This window comes from Rhinolophus ferrumequinum, chromosome 10, assembly GCF_004115265.2.
Source record: "Rhinolophus ferrumequinum isolate MPI-CBG mRhiFer1 chromosome 10, mRhiFer1_v1.p, whole genome shotgun sequence".
NCBI lineage: Eukaryota > Metazoa > Chordata > Mammalia > Chiroptera > Rhinolophidae > Rhinolophus > Rhinolophus ferrumequinum.
In genome coordinates, this window is record NC_046293.1 from 9,753,779 (window position 1) to 9,775,386 (window position 21,608).

The 21,608-nt window shown below is 47.1% G+C and overlaps 1 protein-coding gene across 1 annotated transcript; it reads left to right on the plus strand.

Moving 5' to 3' along the window:
* Window positions 1-972: 972 nt before the first annotated feature.
* TEX33 (testis expressed 33) lies at window positions 973-19,101 on the plus strand. The gene is made up of 7 exons (XM_033116178.1): window positions 973-1,063; window positions 1,137-1,225; window positions 4,965-5,009; window positions 9,458-9,903; window positions 11,536-11,680; window positions 18,642-18,752; window positions 18,955-19,101. Exons 3-7 carry the CDS (start codon window positions 4,988-4,990, stop codon window positions 19,047-19,049), a joined length of 819 nt encoding a protein of 272 aa, XP_032972069.1. The 5' UTR covers window positions 973-1,063; window positions 1,137-1,225; window positions 4,965-4,987; the 3' UTR covers window positions 19,050-19,101.
* Window positions 19,102-21,608: the final 2,507 nt, after the last annotated feature.

The window sequence follows — 21,608 nt, forward strand, 5'->3', positions numbered from 1 at the left end:
GAGATGGTCTAGGGGTCCGAGTCTGGTGTACTTTGAAGGACTTGCCAATGGATCACTTATGGGGTTAGCTTAGAGTTCTAGGGGACAGCTCTCTGTGCCAGGCAATGTTCTAGACATTCACAAAAATGCCTTCATTCAGTCCTCATGCTTACCCTTGGAGGTGGGTTATACTGTTTCACATAGGAAAGTTCAGCGAAAGGACTTGGCCAGCATCGCTCTTCTAATAAGTGGCAGGCCCAGACTCTAAGGACCCCAGATTTAACCACAATGCTCTCTACCTCCTGAGGGATCCTGAAAAGCTGGGCGTGCAGGAGGCATTCTCTACATCCCACCCCTGCTGAGCAACAGCTCAAAAAAGACTGAGCTGTTGGAGCTGCTGGCACCAACTACAGACATCTCTTAAGTTTATTTAATCTTCTGTAGCCCTTATCTTTCAAGAGGAGGAGAGTAGACCCTCACTGTCCCACCTCTGCTCTAATTTTACTCCTTGGTCAATCGATCCGTTGATGTCCAGCTCAGATAGCTCCAGGGGAATCTTTCCCTCCCCTCCCCACTCCCGTTGACCTATATGCTCACAAACACATCCATGCTTTTAATATTTGAGTCCTTTCTAAACTGTCGAACTCCTACACATCCTTCAAAATCCAGGTCAAATGGCCCTTCTGCGAGCCCTGTCTTCTTCTTTCCTAGACAGAACTAATCACTCTCTCTGCTTAATCCTTTGTAATCCCAAGAACTTCCTTCCCACTCAGTGGCATCTGAGCCCTTTGTGTCTGGCACACAACCTGGCAGAGGATGGGTCCTCAGGGGACATTTTGCCCTCTCAGTGCTGGCTTCCCATGGCCTCTGTTCCCTAGAGTGGGCCGATCAGCTCTCTGAGGTAACAAAGCCCTGTGTATAGTGTCGCCATGGCAACTCCAATGAATAGCAAGGGAGGGCTGTTCCCTAGCAACCATCCACTGGCCTCCCCCAGCAGTTGTGCAGTGGAGATCTACACTCCTGGGCTTCAGCACACACCAGAGTGGTTCACGTGTTTTCTGACATTATGAAAGACAGTGGCAAGGTCAGGCAGAGGCTTGCAGGGTGGGCCGGGAGTCTCTCACAACACAGATTTCATCTTCTTTCTCCCCATTCAGAGTTGCCTGTGAGTGAAGGGTGCTAGGACTGCAACTGGACCTCCTTTTCCTCTCTTCTTGACCAACGGCTCTCGGGACCTTCTCTCCAGGTCAGAAACTGGCAGTGAATCCGCACTTCTGCCCAAGCCCATCCAGGCTGCTTGGGGGTGCCACTGGGGCAGATGGGGAGGCACTGCAGTGTGTACTTTAGGTGGGTGGCTAGGGATGGGGAGTGGGGACAGGAGCTGAAAACTCACTTGCAGGAGACAGAAGATGTGGGGTTGGTTTCAGCACCATTTGGGTGAGGTCCTATTTCTTTCCTGAGCCTCAGTTTCTCCATCTGTGAAGAGGGTGAGTTAATACTTTCTCTGAACAGCTCACTGAGTCTTTGTGAAGATAGACTAATCGACTAGACTGCATAACAAATCACCCCAACACGTAGTGGCTGCAAACAACAGCATTTATTATCTCACAGTGCCTGGGGGTCAGGAACACACATGCAGCTTCTCAGGTTCTCTCACAGACTGTGCTCAAGTTGTTGTCCGGGCTTCAGCCTCATCTCAGGGCTCACTGAGAGAAGACTGTCTTTCCAAGGCCACTCACAGGGGAGGAATATTGAACTGAAGGCCCCAGTTCCTCACAAGTTGTTGCCCACTCTCTGTTTCTTGCCCTGCGGGACTCTCCAGATGCTTCCATCAGAGTGACTGAGCCAGACAGAGTGTGAACAAGATCCAGTCATAGTATTTTATAATCTCCTCTTGGAAATGGCATCCCTTCATTTTCGCCATATTCTCTTGGTTAGAAGCAAGTCAATAAATCCAGCCCACACTTGGGCGGGGGGTGCAGGGGAAGGTGCAGTGGAATTACTCAAGTGGGTCAATGCCAAGGAACAGGGGTCACGGAAGCCATGTCAAAAGCCCACCTCTAGCGCCAGATGACATACGTCCCTTCCACGTGCAAATTACATTCACCCCTTCCCAAGATCTCCAAAAGTCTCATCCCATTATACCATCACCTTAAAAGCTAGAATCTGGTCCTATAAATCAGGCCCAGGTGTGGATGAGATTCCTTGGGTGTCATTTCTTTCTTGAGTTCAGTCCTTCTCCATCAGTAGATCTGTGAAAATAACCTGCCTGCCCTGCCCACACCTGCATACAATGGTGTGGCAGGCATAGGATAAGAGCTGCAGACATTCCTATTCAAAAACGAGGAAAATGGAGAACACAAAAGTCAGGAGTCACTGGTCCATAGCAATTCTGAAATCCAGCCAGGCAAATGTTGGGTTTCCCTTATTAGGTTTCAAACTGTGCAAATAATTCTCCGTGGCTCTCAGCTGTGCCCTCTGAATCCTTGCTTCTGCTCTCTAATCCTTGCTTCTGCCCCCTGCACCCCCTTTTAAATACAGTGCATGTTTGCAGCTGAGTAATTTTCTCAGACTACTATCTGCCAGTAGAATTTGGGAGTCCACTGTTTTCATTTTGTGCTGTATGTGTCCCTTTCACTCCAACCTGGTAGATTTTTTTGCCAATACAGTTTTCTCAAACACTGTGACACTCCAGAGATAAGTCTCCTCCACTGGCACTCCAGCTGAGAGATGGCACTTTTAAACTTCTGAAGAGGCCCTATTATTCCATTAAGAGAATCTGTGAAGCATATTTTTCATCTCTTTTAAGGACCCATTGTGTGACTGGATAATATTCTGACCCTTTCAAGGTTTTAACAAAAGATTCTACAGTCACACCCTTGGCTAAAATTTCCGGATATAATGCTCTGAAGCCATTTGTTAATTTTAGCATCTTTTGGCATCTGAAGAGGATGAGAATTTCTACAACTACTAAGTCCTGCCTCCTGTTTCTTTAACAGTCCTTCCTTCCGTTTCTCTCTCTCCTCTTACACTTCACTACAAGCAGCACGAAGAAACCAGGAGGCACCTTCAGTACTTTGCTTGGACCTCTCCTTAGCTAGAGCACCCAGTTAAGTCACATGCTCTGTGTTCCACAAAGCTGGCAGTGACAGCGACGCTAAGTTTCTGTCATTCCATAACAAGGACACGTGTCCAAGTTCTAATAACATTTCTCTCACTTCCTTTGTTGCCTTCAGTTGGCAGCAGCCTCCAAGTCCATATTTCTACTAATAGTCTGTTTAAGGCAATATAGGCTTTTTCTGTCATGTTTCTTAAAATCCTTCCAGGTTCCACCCACTGCTTGGTTCCAAAGCCACTCCCACATTTTTAGGTATTTGTTACAGCAGCACTCCATCCTTGGTACCAAAATATATATCAGTTAGCTATTGCTGCACAACAAATTACCACAAACCTTAACAGTTTAAAACTATGCTTCAAAAAGGGACACATTTATGATTTCACAGTTTCTAAGGGTCAGGATCCTGGGTGTGGCTTGGCTGGGTCTTCTGGCTCATGGCCTCCCACAGGCTGTAATTAATGTGTCCACTGAGCTGTGTTCTTATACAAAGGCGCAACCGGGGAAGGATCCACCCCCAAGCTCATTCAGGTGGCAGGATTCTTTTAGTTCTTTGATGCCTCTTGGACTAAGAGTCTTTGTTCTTTATGAGCTGTTAACCAGAGACTTGCTCGGTTCTTTATCACCTGAGCCCCTCCATAGGGCAGCTTAAAACATGGCAGCTGCTTCCATCAGAGCCAACAAGCCAAGGAAAGTCAGAGAAAGAGTGTGAACAAGACTGAAGTCACTAATCTAATCTTGCAAGTGCCATCCTCTTACTTTTGTCATATTCTTCTGATCAGAAGCAAGTCGCTCGGGCCAGTCCATACTCAAGAGAGCGTTTTGTGCAGTATGTGAATACCAGGGTGTCGGGATCACTGGCAGTCATAGCAGAAGCTATTAAGTGTCATCATTAACTGGGTGTTTTCCTTGGTGACTTTTCAGGAGAACACTTTAATCCAGTTCTTAAACTGATGTGAGTTTACCAGCTTAACAACTTGCTGCCGATCTAAGACAAATCAGTCTGCCTCTCTGGAACTCAGTTTCTTTATCAACAAAACGAAGGGGTTGGATTAGCTCATCTCAAAACTCCCTTCCAGCTCTGACTGGCTGCTTTTATGCTTCCCTTATTACAAAGGGATTTACCACTGAGGTCTGGGGACTAAACATCGTTATACAATAAATTGTTTGATCTTATTTATAATATATTCCAAAATCCACAAAAACCTTAAAAAACACCTGTGATAAGAGATGATGAATAAGTAAAAGATCACCTAGGAAAAAGGAACACAAACCTGAAAGGTGCAGATGCTTTTCAAGATGCCAGAATTATCCCAAAGGCCTGTCTTGGGAAGGAAGACTGAGGTTACACCAAAGTGGGTTCCTGTTCTCGGCTCTCCTCCACGTTGGCCAAGCTGTTCCCCTTCCTGCCTTGAGCTTGAATGACCAGCTGGTAAAATGGACCAAAATCCTATTTGCCGGGAAGCAAATAGTCACCAGGATGCGGGGCTTGGGGCTCTGTACCCACAGCAGGGGAGTGTTGAGTGGTACAGAAGGGGGAGGAGAAAGAAGAACCCAGGCCCCCAGGCTGTTTGAGAAAGGCTTTTGAGCCACTGGTCTGTGTGTGTGTGATGGTGGTGAGGGGTGGTGACCAGGGATTTCCAGAAAGGGTAGAGCCTACAGGGGTCCAGGAGGCAGGCCCAGTGCCAGGGGTGGTGGGTGGATAGAGCAGGGGGCACCTTGTATGCCAGAGCGCACTGGAGGCCGCATGGAAAGACCTCTGGCCGGGGGCTGGGCAGATGGCCGCAGGGCTCCCGGTTCTGCTCTTGGCTTATCCCCATTTAGAAGCCTTCGTGTCATCTGAGACGACGCAGTGTTTCCTTGTTTACAGGACTAAGCTTGGAGCAAGAGTCCATGGATCTGGGCCACCGAGCAGGTAGGACGGGCTGACCAGGGACATGCTGGCCAGGGACACTCAGTGCACACCCGGGGCTTCTGGAGGCTCTCCCTGGGGCAGCAGGAACAACCCTTTCCGTTTCCCTCAATCTTGTCCCGCTTCCAGACCCTCTGTGTGGCACTGACCTCCTCTGGACATTCTGTTTGAAGACGGGAATGCAAAAGGGAGGGAAAGGAATACTGCCGAGCCCCTCCCATCTGCCCCGCCTGGGGATTTGACTGCCACATTGCCCAACGTCAGGGCTCAGAGGGGACACGTCAGCCCGTTGTATGCACCGGGGCCATGTAAGAAACATCCAAACTTGTAGAGAAGTTTTGTAAGAGTTATGTGAACCAGACTGACGACTTATGCTGGGGAGCAAAATCTGCAAATCTCTGGAGACTAACAGTTTTGCAGTTTCTTATATGCATTTGAGAGTGAGGAGGGCAGTCAGGAAAATGACGGGTACATGAACATGGGAGAAAGTAACACGGGTAGTGGAGTACAGGGTAGTTAAGATCATTGGTTCTTTTGAAGGTGGTTACGCTTGAGAAGGAGGGGTCTGAAAGGGGGCATTTCAAAGGTGTGTGAACTTAGATGCTCAGAAACAATGGACAGGCTGCTTAGTAAAGGGCAAAAGTAAGCCCTTTACCAAAGAAGTCATATGCCTGGGGCATGACCAGTTAGAAATTTAGGATCTGATCACCCTGTGAGGTTACTTTCCATTGAACCCCTTTCTTCATCCACAGCCAGAAGGGCAGGCTGCGAGAGAACCCAGTGGAGTGAGGGATGGGGAGGCCGGGCTCTGTGGGTGAGAGGTACACGTAGGTCACGAGTGAGCCAAGCCCCGGGACTGGTGTGGCCCAGGTGTTACGGGATTCTCAGTTCTTCTTGCAGTGAAGACTCAAAGGTCAGCAAGCTGATTAATATGCAAGCAGGGTTTATTAGTGATATGTTCTCAGGGAAGAGAACGGGCCTAGCCTAAGTGGGGGAGAAGCCTAGGCCCCTGGTATTAGTGCTATATTCTCAGGGAAGAGAACAGGCCTAGACTAAGTGGGGCTGCGGGGAGGGGGGGAGAGAGAGAGAGAGAAAGGAGGAGAGAGAAAGGGGGAGAGAGCGAGGGCCAGAGAGAGAGAGCCCTTGTCCCAAGGACTCATAGTTTGCTGGGTGGGATGAGGGAGTTACGTATTGATTTGGTGGGGAAAGTGGTGTATTCTCTTCCACGAGGTGTGTGTGTGTGTGTGGGGGGGTAACAAAGGGGGGGCGTGACCTTCTAACAGACCTCCACCCATATGTGGAGGTCTGTTGACTCAGATCCTTATCTTGTCCTAGACCACCTCTTGTCATCTGTAGTGGCTGGGGGCAGGTAATCAAAGCTAGTTATGAGCTTTTCCTGTAGGCACCATGGGCCCCCTCCCACCCCTCCTCCTCCATTTCCTAATTTCTACTTAACACAAGGAGGGGAGAAGTGTTCCAGACTCGGGGAACAGTGTGGGCCTGGAGGTGAGAGAGGGCTGGTGCTTTGACAGAAATTCAATATGGCAGGAAGGCGGGAGAGGGAAGTAGGAGGGAGGCCAGGCCAGTCCTGGGCCAGGTCCTCCAGCTGGAGGCTCTGCCCTGAGCACAAGGGGAACGCCTTCAATGCAGTTGTGACTGGATCAGACCAGCCATGAGGAAGGTCTCCACGGGTGAGTGCGGAGTGGCTGGACCTGTGGGCGACAGCCCATCCAGGGAGGTCAGGGCAGACTCCTGCCGGAAGCCTTCTCCAGTGACCCAGAGACCTTGTTAAACATCCAGATTCTGGGCCTCGCCCATTGAGATTCTGATACAGCAGCTCTGGGAGAGGCCTAGGCATCTGTATTCTTTAATACGTGCCCCTGGGAATTCTGATCAGTGGCCAAACTTGGAAAACTCGGAAGACTCATCATTTGATCCTCACAATCGCAAGGGAAATAGGTTTTACTCTACCTGTTTCAGAGCGGAAGGAGTGGCGTGGAGGAAAAGTAGGGTTGCAATGAGATTCTTGGAATGCCAACTGCAGACGTTCATTCATTCATTCAACAAACATTGACTTCCAAGAGGACAGGGCTTGTTGGCCCACTTAACTCACTCACCGTGTGTCCTCAGTGCCTGGCACAGCACCTGCCACACACCTGAACTGGTGAATACCGTGTTTCCCCCAAAATAAGACCTAGCCGGACAATCAGCTCTAATGTGTTTTTTGGAGCAAAAATTAATATAAGACCCCGTCTTATTTTACTATAATATAAGACCGGGTCTTATAATATAATATAATAATATAATTAATATAATATAATATAATATAATATAATATAATATAATGTAATATAAGACCGGGTCTGATATTAATTTTTGCTCCAAAAGATGCATTAGAGTTGATTGTCTGGCTAGGTCTTATTTTCGGGGAAACACAGTATATTGGCTCTCTGAGCCGGGGGGATACAAATACGGTCCTGGCCATTAAATCATTCATAACCCCAAAGGGCTGGCCGAGGGCAAGCAGGCAATTCCACAGAACGCACTGAGAGGAGGCAGCAGGAGTGCAGCCTGGAAGAAAGAGGGAGCCCTGAATGCTGGGGGACCCCAGGAGGAGCCCATCCCTGCTTTAGGCCTCGTCTTTCATGAGCAGGAGGAGGGGCCTCGGTTGAGCAAGTGGGTGCTGAGTTCTCTTCAAGCCCTCTGCCTCCACTCTTTTGAGAAGTCCCCATCCTGGAAGCCTTCGTTTCCCCCAGAGGCACCCCTTTGCCTACCTACCTAGCTGCCAGCTTGTTGGGGCAGAACCCAGACCCAGGGAGGCAGTCTGGTCTCATCCTAGAGTCGATGAGGTGCGGTGTGACTCTGGGTCTCACACCTCTGCAGCCACCTTCTCATTCCTGTTGACCTAAGAAAGGTCCAAACCTGTAGAGGATTTTTAGGAGTTCATTTGAGCCAAAACTGATGACATCTGCTGGGAAGCGAGATCTCAAATACTCTGGAGAATAATAGTTTTGTAGCTTCTTTTATGCATTCGAAATTAAGGAGGGAACATCGGAAGATTACATGGAGGTGAGAAAAAGCAAGGCGGGGATTGGATTACAGGATAGTTAACAAGATTATGTGCTCTCTTGAGGGTTACTATCCCCTGTGAGGGGTATTACTTCTGGTATTAGAAAGGTGTGTTAACCTAGATACAGGAGAACCATGGACAGGGCGGGCATAAAACCTTTTACTAAAGAAGTTACAGGCCCACCACGACCTTCCCAGTTAGGAATTCCTATCAGATCACCCTGTGAGGTGACTTTCCATAGAACCTGTTTTTTGTCCACATTCCCTCACTCACGGATGGGCTTCACCTATATCTTGGATGCACAGGGTTCTCTGGGGGGGGTGCTGTGGGAGGCCCAGGACTGACTCCCCCATTGACCCCACCTCAATGGCCCCCATCTAGGACGGGGGGAAGCAAGATGGTTTGTAGCTCACAATGACGGAGAAAGTGAAAACCCAGGGTCCTGAGAGATACGTAGAGCATATTGGGGACAGAATTGTAAAGTTGAGAAGAGGGAGCTGGCCCCGCAGCTTGGGGTGGGTGTCAAGGAGGACTTCCGGGTGGGGCTGCACTGAAAGGAATGGTAGAATTTTGATTTAGGGAAAAGGAGGGGGTGACCTTCTAGAGAGCAGAGCCAGCCTGGGCAAATGCTGGGAGGTGGGACATCCCAGGGCGCAGTAGGGAAGAAGCAGCAGTTTCTTTGGCTGGAGGCAGGGATGGGAGATGGGAGAAGGAGACAGGGAGGGAGCAGGAGACCCCCTCGGACTGGGAGTCAGGGGCAGGAATGACAGTGGGAGAGGTGCCGTGAGACAGCAGGGGATGTGGATGGGATGACCCTACCCGATGAGCCCAGAGAATAGAGGAGGGAAGTGAAGGTTGGGGGAGCATCTCTAAATAGGGAACAAAGACAAAGCCCCAGATCCAGCTCTGGGCCCTTCTAGCCCTGTGACTGGGCCAAGCCAAGTTATGCCTTGTGCCAGCTTCCAGGACTGCTGGCTTCTTCACTAGATTCCTGGGGGAGGAGGGGGTTTAGGTGGGAAAGAGAACTAACCAAATGGAGTCAGAGACATTAAAGCACAGAGGAGTCACATTCCTTGCTCAAGGTCTCACAGCTAGGCCTCAAGGGTGGGCAGGCATGGGCTCTCAAAAACCACGTGGGATGGCTGTGTCCTGTGGGAGGCTTAGCAGCTGAACATTCTCTCTCTGTGTTTCCTTCCCAATTTCTCACCCATGCTTCTGGCTCCCGTGACTTCTCTATTCCCATCCCTTTTTCTGCTCTGGATCTCTGGAGCTCTGTGTCTGTCCCCCCCTCCCTACCCCCACTGCTGTCTCCCTTCCTGCCTTACACTCTCTGCATTTATCTGTCTCCTTCTCTCCCTCCATCTCTCTTCCTCCTGTTCAGGTACAACTGCTTTGACCAGGGTCCATCTGGACAACGAAGGCCAGCAGGACACGGACCCCAGGAGAACTGCCCACAGCCTCTTGGATGCCTCCAAGTTCAAGTACCAGGCCCCAGTCTCCCCACAGCCGTCCCTGCACCGGGAAGGCAGCCCCAGGGGCAGCCCCATGGGGCACGCCCACCTGGACGGGGTCCGGTGTCCACCCCGGATGGCTGTCAGCAAGGACTCCCTTGGGATGGCTCCACGGCCTGGGTCCCTGAAGAACGGGGACTGCAGACCCTCCTCAACAGAGAGCAAGGCCACCTTCCGAGAGGAGGCTCAGCCATGCCAGGGACTGAAGGAAAGCCCCACCGGGGGGGCCCAGGGCCAGAGGGACAGCATCATTCCTGAGAACATTCGCCACAAGTTTGGGAGCAACGTGGTGGACCAGCTGGTCTCTGAGGAGCAGGTGTCAGCAGAGGAGGCTAAGGGCGGCAGGAGGGTTATACACAGAGACTTATCATGAGGACCCCAAAGGAACCTGCTCTTGAGAGTAGAGTCCGTGTAATAATATCACCAGAGAGTAGTGTTTACTGAGCACTTGCTATGTGCCAGGCACTGTGCACTGTGTAAGCTCTTTACATGTATCAACTCATTTCATCTTCCCAACAAGGAAGGTGCTATTACCCTCACTTTACAGATAAGGAGCCCAACGTTTAGGAAGAGTTAAGTATGTTAACCCAATTTTGTGTAGGATGAGGATGCAAACTGATGAGGGCCAGCAGATTCTGGAGCCCTGGCCTTTAATGACTTGGCAGTTATAAGTCTTGTGTTTGAATTAGATGCTTTTAACCCCCACACATCTAAAGACAGCATTGAATGGATGGACAGTATTGATTGGGAATCAGAAGACTTGGGTTTGAACCTGGCTCTGCCCCGAGTGCTGGGTGACTTTGAATAAGTTACTTCCCCTCTCTGGACTTTAGTCTCTCCATCTGTAAAGTGAGGCAGTTGGACTAGATCAGGTTGGCAAGTGCATGGCATACATACCGTAACTCTGCTAGCCTGCATCCATGGCAGACATCACTAATCGAAGCTGGCGCTTTTCTCCACCTGATAGACCATTCTAGGCAGTCATTACTGATCAAGTGAAAGTTGAGATAAAAGTCATCTGCCATTTCTGGTCCAATACTAAGGATTCTTCCTGCTCTGGCTGACTGAGACACATTTTCAAAACCACCTTCTCAACCCTTATAGCAACTGCACTGTGCAGTAAACTGGGCAGGAGTTATTGCTTTCCTTTTAACCTCGATGGTAACATCGAGGCTCACAGAAGTGAGATGATCTGCTAAGGTCACACTGAACACGTGGAGGATCCAGGATCACAAGGTTGTGGGCCGGGTCCCCTGCTACGCTGTCATCTTAAGGAGCAGCTTAAGGAGCCCACCCACCGGCTAGTCTGGGAGACCACAGTCCTGAACGTCCTGCTGCACTTGCAGCATCTTATCCCTGTTTGAACTTGGCCGTGTGGTCGCTCACTCTCCCAGCCCCTCTTGGCCTTGGCAAGGGATCATTTCTCTCTTCTAAGAGGCCCAGAGAGAACAAAGCCAGGTCTCCTGGCTCCCAGGCCTGGGCTCAATAATTCTGGGCCTCAGTGTCCCCATTGGTACAAGGACGGAATTTGCCTCGATGCAATCGAAGGAGCCATCTAAAACTGACTAGTGTGATTCCTCGGTTCTAGGAGGCAAGCCAGGCTTTGTGGCTCACCAGCTGTGTGAACAGAGGGGCCCTGCTCTGAGCCCCAGTCCCCTCATCTATAAAACACCTTATAAAGACCTCTCCCAATGAGGTACACAGTAGGTGTTCAATACAGGAGGAGGTTTATCATCACTATTATCGCTGATGCCCCTAGGCCATGTGGGACGCGGAGCAGGGTGAGAGAGAGGAGGGGTCTTCAGCCATTCCAGCTCCTCAGCCATGGGGTTGGTTGAAAGGCTAAGGGTAGTGAGGGCACGGTCAGAGGGAGGGGAGTGAAAGCGGAGATTTGCGGCTTGATTCTGCTTTTCTATCCCCTGTCTCTCCTCTGCCCATTCCCACTCAGGCTCGAAAGGCCATTGGTGAAGTCTTCGAGGGTCCGAAGAGGGCAAGCTCGTGGCCCAGCAGGACGCAGAGTTCTGTGGGAATCACCTCCACCTTCTCAGACTACTATGATCTGGGCTACAACATGCGGTCAAACTTGTTTCAAGGTCAGGTCAAAGGACAAGGGTGGGGGCTGTGAATACCCATGGTCCCCAAGGCACTGGGCCTATGGGGTGTCCACTCCTTCCTAAACCTCTATGGATAAGACCCTAGGATACATCTCCTGGGACACTCATCTCATGGCCATCAAGGGCCTTTTCTTTGCCAGGGCCTGTGCCGAGTGCTGGAAACGCCCAGTTCCCTGGCAAATCTGTCCTCATCGTGCAGATGACCCATCCCACTTGGCAGTCAGCCCCTATCTTTCCTGAACACCTCTGGTGTCCTACTCTGCCAGGAGGAGACCCAGTCACACCTGGCCTGGGCATCTTTGGTCTCAGTGGCGTTAGTTTTCTGGTTCAAAGCCCAGCTCAGCCGTTCCCTGGGTGTGGCCTCAGGCAGGATCCTTAACTTCTCTGAGCCTCAGTCACCTTTTTCATACATTGGGGACAATATGGTAAGATGGCCCTCGTTGGGTTGTTGGCAGGACGCTCTGAAATGCTGCATGAAGGCGCTTGGCTTGTAGCATGCAGTGAGGGCTCAGTAGCGGGCAAGGGGGTATTTTTCATTCCCAGAGCCTGGTGATGGCACCATCTGGGGAAAAAGATGGTTGGAGACTCCAACATTGACAGTGTCCTGCGGGTCAGACCTGTTTGTTATGGGGGTAAGGAGGGAGCATTAGCTCCATTTCACAGACGGCTCGGAAACAATTTGCCCAGGACTTTTCGGTAGTAGAAGGTAGATCTGAAGCTCAAATCCAGGTTTTTCTTCTGCCCTTAAATTGCCTGGGTTTTTATTTGGGCTTGGAGAGAAGGGGTGGTGCTGGGGGAGGGAAGAGAGACTATAGCTCAGCTTGTCCTCTGTTCTGGGCCTCAGGAATTGGCCTTCCACTTGTCATTTCAATGTTTACCATGCAATATTTCTTACAACTTTATATGGATGTCTACATAAATGTAAAAGCAGACTATAAAAAAAAAATCTGTACCTGTCATCTAGCCTGTGAAACGCAACTGTGTGTCGTACCAGCTCGTAAGAGTCGATGGTTAAATTTTTCTGGATTGATTGGTTGGTATCACAGTGCTATCTTACAACTGGCCATAGTAGTAATTACACTCCAGAAATTGCCAAGCACTGGGAATTATTAGGACATTGCTGTCTGTGTGCCTCACCTGTGCCTACTCTCCATCTCCACCCATCCAGGTTAGCCACTGCACTCCACGTTCCAGTTGGTGAGGCTCCTGTGGCTGGGCAGAAGGGAGGAAGAGAAATCAAACAAGAAACAGGCTAGGTGGGGAAGGCCCTGCAAGTTCTCTAAGTGAGGTGGGAAGCCCAGGGAGGGTCTTTAAGCAGGAGGACGGCATTGTCTGACTTAGGTTAAAGGATTGCTCCAGTTGCTGTGTTGAGAATAGATGTGGCAGAACTGGGACAGAAACAGGGCAAATAGTGAGGAGGTGACTGCAAAAATCCAGCTGGGACAGATGGTAGTGGCTTGGTCTAGGGAGCAGGGCTAGCGCATTGCACAGCTCTGGAGGGCACCATCATGCAATATGGTAGCCCCGGGAGGTAATGGTGAAGGTAGCCTGATGTAGTAGGATTCTGGGTATTTGTGTGAAGCAGGGCCTACAGAATAGGCTAATACACGGATTTGGGGGATGTGAGAGAGAGGAATTAAGGTTGATGTCAAGGTTTTTAACCTGAACAAATGGAAGGATGGAATTGCTATTTACTGAGATAGAGAAAGTTCCAGAAGGAGTGGGTTGAAGAAATCCTATGCCATGCTGAGTCATACAGATAATCTTTTCTATATAATCTTCTAAAATATTTAGTTTTGCTTTTCACATTTAAGCCGTTAATCCACCTGGAGTTGATTTCTGTTTTTAGAGTGAAACAGTCATTTTCAATTTCTCCTTGTGGATTACTAATTGTCTCAGTCTCTTTCATTGAATTTTTCAGTCCCAGGTTTCCCCGCAATGACCTGCAGTGGGACCACTGGTATCCATCAAGTTTCTTCTGAACACAGATCAGTTTCCAGGCTCTCTCTTCTGCCCATTGGTCTAATATTACACTTTTAATTATCAAGCTATTGTAAGTCGTCGGATACCTGGTTAAGTAACCCCCAACCCCAGCACCACCACCAGCAGCAAATGTCTTGGCTATTCTAGGTCCTTTACTCTTCCATATAAATTCTAGAATCAGCTTCTCAGTTTCCATGAAAAACCCTGTTGAGATTTTGATTGGCAGTGCATGGAAGCTACATTCACCTGAGGGACGGTGGTCAGTTTTACGATAATGACTTTTCCCACCCACGAATATTGTATTCAGCTTCATTCATTTAAATCTTCCTTCAATATCTGTCAATAACATTTTGCAATCTTTTCTAGAAAGATTATGCAGCTCTTTGTTATATTTGTTTAGAAGAATCTCTTTTTCTGCTGCTCATTGCCAAGTGGTATCTCTTTAAAAATTACGTTTTCTAACTTTGCTGCTTGTACGTACAGAGGCAATTTTAATTTTTATACATTAATGCTATATTCAGGAGCCTTACTTAGCTCACTGATTCATTTCAATAATTTGTCTGTAGAATCTTTGCAGCTTTTAAAAAAAATAATAATGGCTATATTTATACATAGCGTGTAACATGTGCCAGGCACTGCCCTACTTTATAAATATTTTAATTTTCACAAGAAACTTATGCAGTAAGTGCTATAATTCCCATTTATTTTAGGTAGAGAAAAATTAAGGCATGGAAAGGTTAAATAACTTAAGGCCACACAGCTAAGAATGATCAGAGTTGGAATTTGAACCCTTGCAGCTTGGGGCCCGAGTTCACATTATTAACCACTAGCTCTTCCCACCTTTGTGCCATTTGTCCCAGCTGACTTGTCCCGGACCATGATGCGCGTAAGCAGGGAAAGCAGATCTCCTTCTTGAGTCTAACATTATACCATTAAATATAATACGTATCATGGAAACAGTTTGGAGGATCTCTTTTATCAGATTAAGGAGGGTCCCTTTTATTCTTAGTGTGCACATTAATTTTTTAAAAAATTATGAATGGGTTTTGAGTTGTAGTAACCATTTATACAGCAGTAATTTGGATGATCATATGATTTTTTTTCCCTTTGATCTGTTGACGTAGTAAATTATATTAACTGATGTCCTAATATGAAGCCAAACTTGTATCCCTGCATTTAAACCAGTGTAGAAGCATTCTCGTTTTTAATTGTGAAAACTACCACCCATGTAGCAGAATGCATAAAGCCTCTGCGTGCAGGTTAAAGGACAGTAATAAGTCAGTGTGTGTCACCTCCCAGGTTCAGGTAAGGCTTTACAGGAACCAGGAAGCCTCTCCGTCCTTCTCCCTGCTGCATCACCTGACTTTTGTCAACAATCCCTTTGCTTTTCTTTATAGTTTAGCCCCACTGTACGAACCCCTAAGTGATGTTAAATAGACGGGTCAGGGTAGACCTCGCAGAGCGGGTGACATCTGAATAAAGACCTACAGGAGGGGGAGCAGGTCAGGCTGTGGACTTCCGGGGGCAGAGCAGTTGAAGGGGAACCATGCAAGGACGTTGGCTCGTCCCAGCCTTTTTACTGGGAGTCATTGTACGATTCTGTACAGAGGAGTGACGTAATGTTTCAAAGGGTCCATCTGGCTGTTGAGCTGAGACAGAACACAGCGGGGACAGTAGAAGCAGGGACATGGGTGAGGAGCATCAGATCAGGGGTAGGATTTAAAATGGCTCCAAGGCCAGTCCTCTCTCCACTACCACACACCAGGTCCACAGAAACAGTCAGCCACCCCTGTCCTTGTAGAAGGACGTACGGCTGGCCTGTGTACTCTCTCCGCCCTGCCATTCCAGTCCAATGTCTTTTGCTCCAAACTTTGGTGTCCCCCAAACTCTTGGGCTATATATCGAGCTCCTCAAGTGGCCTTCCTGAAGTCCCTTTGATTAGATTTCATGTGAGACGCAGGCACCACCTTCGCTTTGGGGAGGGACGACTCAGCCCATAAAAATACAAGAAATCCTCTTAAAACATCCTAGCCAGTTTTCCCCAACCTGACCATTATATACAGGTAGGTGTTTGGGCGGATTTTTAGATGCCGACTTTACATTTCCATCTGGAGAAGTCTGCTTCACACCTCGCTTGGATATCTGATACCATGTTTAGGGCTTCAGTCCAAATTTCTAACTTAACATTATGTTAGGTAAATATGTAAACCCATACATGCCAAAAACACTGAAAACTGCCTTAAAAACGTGGATTTATAGCTTGATGGCATCATCATTAGAGAACATAGCTTGTAATGGTTTCAGTCCTTTGAAATTGTAAAGACTTGCTTTGTAGACCAAGAGATGGTCCATTTTTGTTGATGATCAATGTGTTTGAAAATAATCTCTTCGGCTCAAGATTCTGTATTTGTCTAACAGAGAAGTCTTGCTAATTATTTCTATATAAATCTTCTAATTCCTTGTTAATATTCTTTGCTTGATTTATTAATTATTAAATGGTGTACTTTTCAATCTTTTCCACTGATAGCAGATGTGTCAATTTCTCCTTGCCACTGTCAATTTTGCTGTACCTATTTTGAGATTATTCTAATGCAGCAAGTTTAAAATTATTACATCACCTGAATGATTTGTAGTCATTTTTATTTCTCATAGTGCCTTTGCCTTACAGTCTCTTTTGTCTGATAATTTAATACAAGACAGATTGCTTTTGGTTAATATTTGCTTACTGTATCTTTATGTATTGCCATGTTTATCCTCCCTGGGTCTCTTTTTGTTTTAACTATGATTTAAATAATATATATCTGGAAATTTATTCTATAGTCTAATCATCTGTTTTTTAACCAATGGACTTAGTCCATGTATATTTATTCTAATTATTGGTATATTTGGATTCATTTCTATGACCTTATTTTGTGTTTTCTATTTTGCTTTTTTCTCCTTCCTTTACTTATTTTGGATTCAAGTGAGCTTTCTTTTTGCCTCAATGTAATTTTTGTCCTTTTTCTATTCTTTTAATGGTAACCTTTGATGTTTTTACATGCATAGTTAACAAACTCTAAAGTTAATCAAGGTATTTAAGTTTTCCTGACTAATACAAGGATATTAAAAGGCTTCCACTTTATTCTCCCCACCACTGTCTCAGCTTACATGTTATTAGTTTACAGAATTTTAATTCTACATAAACGAAATAGCCTAAACCATGGATTCTGGAGCCACAGGGTCTGGGTTTGAGTCCTATATCTTTCACTTACCGACTGTGTGACTTTAGACAAGTGGCTTAATAACCTGTCTGTGTTTCAGTGACTTCAACAGTAAGATGGTGGTGATAATCATACCTGCTTCTTAGTGTTGTTGAGAAAATTCAATGAGTAAGTTCTGTAAAGCTCTGAGAACTGTGCTTAGCACATGGGAAATCTTAAAAAATGGTTAGCTATCATTGTCATCACCATTTTACCCCATAAATTAGACATTGATACTGTTTTTATAATTGATGTATATTTAGGTTCACTCAAGGTTTCCACTTCATTTGCCCGCTATCCCTTGTATCTCAGATCTTTCTAATAGGATCACATTTTTCCTTTCTGAAGTATGTTGTTTAGAAGATTTGGGGGGGTTAGATTCTGTTGTTGGTAAATTTTAGGCTCAGAAAAATCTTGATTTCATTCTCATTCTTGGAAGACAGTTATTTTAAATAGTCTTAGATTGTTGATTATTTACTGTCAGCATTTTAATTATATTAATTTATTTTGTTCGGCTTTGATGGTTAATCAAACTCATTGTTATTCTTCGAAAGTAATCTGTTCTTTCACTATGACTACTTCTAAGATTTCTTTGTCTCTGGTATTCTAAATTTTACTTGGAGATACCTAGGTAAGAAATTCTTTTGACTTATGCTGATTAGGGAATTATGATTCTTGAATCTAATGATTCATATTCTTAGATATTCATCAATTCTGGAAAAAAATTCCTGCCATTATTTTTTCAAATATCGCCTCTTCCCATTTTCCTCAGTTTTTCCTTCAGAACTCCAATTAGACATATGTTAGGTCTTTTCATTCAACCTTTGTTTAACAGCTTTTTCACATTTTCTACATCTTTTTCCCTCCTCTGTACTGAATCCTAGTTAATTTCTTCAGATATATCTTCCAGTTTACTATTTTTCTTAGCTGTAGCTAATCTGCTATTTTACCTGTCCGTTGAATTTGTTTTTAAAGGTTATATTGTCAATTTTCAAACTTAGAGAATAGTTTAATGAATAGATGTTGCACTCTTCACTCAGCCTCAACAATTATTGATATATGGCCGATCTTTTTTTATCTTTTCTCCCACCCACCCGTCCACCCCACCCCAATTATTTCAAAGCAAATAACAGACCTCTTATTATTCATTGAATTTTCAATTATTCTAGGTTTCATTTTTGAAATTTCATTTGCTTCTTTTACTGATCTGTTCTTTCTGGGCACTTTCTTATTCTTTGCTTATACTTTTATTCTCTTTCATGACTCCAAACATTACGTATATTATACTTCTTTTATATTCTGTAATGGATTATCCAAATCCTTGCTATCTTTTGGGATTTGGTCCTCTGTTTGATGTTTCAGCTGACTCTTGATCATGGTAACTTATTTCCTTGTGTGTGTTTTAACTTTACACATAGAGATAAATTTTCTGAATTTCCAATAATGTAATCTTCCCCATGCAAGGTCATTTTATTCCTTTGAATAGATGAAGAGACCAAAGCTCTGAGAAGTTAAAACTTGTCTGAGGCCACACTGTCCACAAATGATGGAGCTGGGGGTTAAGCCCAGGCATACCTTCCTCTGCCTTACCCTCCCCAGTCCCCTCCCCTCCCACAATCCATCATCCTTAGGGGAAACTGACATCCGGGTGTGAACTCTAGAGCACCTGACTTCCATTGACTTGGGGCTTTGGGGGATTTCTTCATGGGGTTCCACAGGGGCCCCCAGGGAGACGAAGAGCCTCATGAAGGCCTCTTACACCCCAGAGGTGATTGAGAAATCAGTGAGGGACATGGAGCACTGGCATGGCAGGAAGACGGATGATCTGGGTATGTGGGGAGCTGGGGGTATGGGAGGGAGTCACTCCCCTAATTGGGCAGGATGTGTGGGCTTCAAGATCCAGAGAGAAACCAGAGGAGCAGAGAGAGCCCTGGGGTGGGCCTGGAAGAGAGATATGGGTCACCCCTGGGGCCTGGGCACTCCAGAGGTCCTCTAGGTGATCTGTGCTAGCTTCTGCCCTGCTCTCTGCAGGACGGTGGCACGAGAAAAACGCTATGAACATGAACGTGCAGAAAGCACTGGATGAGAAATACGGAGAAAAGAGTAAAAGCAAGAGCTCCAAGTAGTAGATACAACCCAGAAGAGGTGCCATTGACTCAGAGAAAGTGCTAACAATAAAGAAAGACACAAATCTAAACCCTTCTCCTCCCTGCTTGGTGCTTTTCTTCTTCTTGGGGTGGGGGCTAATGTTCAATGCTGGAGAGACCAACTGAGGGAAATAGAAGCCTTGAGGGCCCCAACTCTTCCCCAGACCTGCCCCCTAGCCACACACACACACACACACACACACACACACACACACACTTCTCTCCCATAATTCCAGGAAAGGATGTGAGAGTTGAGTAGGACTTTGTCTCAATCCCAGTGTGCCTGGCTTCTCCCTCCTGCCCTGTATGGAAGGGTCCTATAGCAGACATTGCTCGATCATACCTTGTATGCCCTCCCTAGCAGGACCCCAATTATTTCCGGCCACCCATTCCTTCCCTATGAGCCCATGGACTTCAGAGGAATCTGGTCACATCCCCTCCAATCCAGGGATAGTTTTGATTGGTCTCCCAGTAATTCTTGACCCCTCCCCCTACACATACAAAGTGATTGATTCAGAAATGGGGATGTGATTCAATGTGGTCAATGAGATGCAAGGTAAGGTGTGTGTGTGTGTTTGTGTGTGTGTGTGTGTATGTGTATGTGGCCTCCTGGGAGATTCTGTTTTCTACTAGGAGAGCTGGGGAACACTCCTCTTTCCTGTTGTATTGAGTGAGGAACTACACAGCTCAGTCTACTCTTAGCAGATGCGCTATGACCAGAAGAAGTACAGGCACTGTGGCATAAGCTGGGTCCTCCATGACCTCACTGAGCTGCTCCATCCACCTGGCCAGAAGCCACCGACCTCGGCACTTATTATAATGTGAGCCTAGACAACTGTTCAGAGAGCTAAACTTACCATTAATTGATAAGGGTCCCTGTTGACCACAGGGGAGGGACCTGGGAATTGGGGTCCCAGGGAAGAGGCTCCCAGAGAAGGGGGTCCAGATTAGGTAGTCATGTCTAGCAGCTGATCCTGAGGCTTATTACTTAGTGGGTCTCCAAGCCAGTAGCACACACTACTCCCAGATCACTGCCCTGCTGTCTCGGAACGTACTTTTCTAGTGGATGGTATTTGCTGAGTTCCAGCCCAAAATCTAGTGGCTTCAAACAACAACTATTGTTTATTTGTTTATGATTGTGCAATTTGGGCAGGGTTAAGGAGGTATGGTCCATTTCTGCTCCATGTGGCATCTGCGGTGGAGAAGGCTGCTTCTCCCACATGCTGGGTGCCTCTGTGGGGATGAATTCCACAGCTGGCGCCTGGCTGGTCATCACTTTCTCCTCATAGCTAGCTTGGGCTTCTTCCTGGCATGGTGACCGGGTTCCAAAAGGAGCCTTCCAAAGGGACAAGATTCAACGTGCAATAGCTTATCACGCCTTGCACTGGCTTGTTACGATCCCTGCGGTGAAAGGGACGTGTGGCCAAACCCATTCTCATAGAGGGAGGAGACTGCGCTAGAATATTCCTCTGGGCAGAACTGCTTCACTAGGGACCACCCCAATAACAGTCTCCCACGGTGATCATGCTTTGGAAAAACCAGAAGCACATCACTGCCAGGAGAAGGAGGGCTGCCCGTCCTCCCACAGAAGGGAATGACTTCTTTAAAGTAGGATTGGAGCAGGACGCAGTATGGGGGGGGTGAATTTAGCTTGATTTAATGTTTACTGAGTACCTACCTGTGTGCAAGGTGCTGAGTTCAGCTCAACTTCCATATCGGGCACCTAATTTTGGCAAGGCACTGTTCTTGTGCTAGGAAAACCAGACTTCATCTTGATTGTGTAGCTATTATGCGCTCAGCACATGTGGCGACTGAAAAAACCCAGAGTATTATAGATAAAGCAGACCACATACTGTTCGGACGGAGACATCTGCCATGATATGCGTACGATAATGTGCCAAATGCTTGACACACACAACCTGATCGCATCCTTACACCAGCCCTTAAAGCTGTTAGCACGAAGGCAAGGAAGCAGAGGCTTGGAGAGTCCATGTAAATGCCCAAGATTATACAATAGGAAGCTGGGATTGGAAATGCAGGCGTTTCCGACCAAAGCCATTTTCTACTCTACCAGGCAATCACACCATCATGTCAATAAACACACACCAAGCGCCACAAACACTTGGCCCTGTTCGGCCCTGTGGGGGACAGCGATACGAATCCAGTGCAGTCCTTCTCCGCAAGAACTTCACAGTCTGCAGAAGACTGAGGTGGAAGAAGCTGGTTTTGAGGCTCATCCATCCATCTGACAAACAGGTAGTGCGCACCTACCCTCGGCCCAGCCCGGATCAATGAACTGGGAGTTCAGACATGAAGGAGACATGTCATCTTTCTTCTATGCGTCCAGAGTCTGGTGGGGAGATATGTCAGTAAACAGATACTCGGAAGTTTTACACCTGCAGTGAGAAGTTCATACGGGCCAGAGGTGGCACCAAAGAGAACCTGGGGTGGGGTCGGGGCTGCTGGTCACAGCAGGCCTCATAGAGGAGGTAGCTCTTGAGATGAGTCTTGGGACAGGTAGGTATGTTTCAGGTAGAT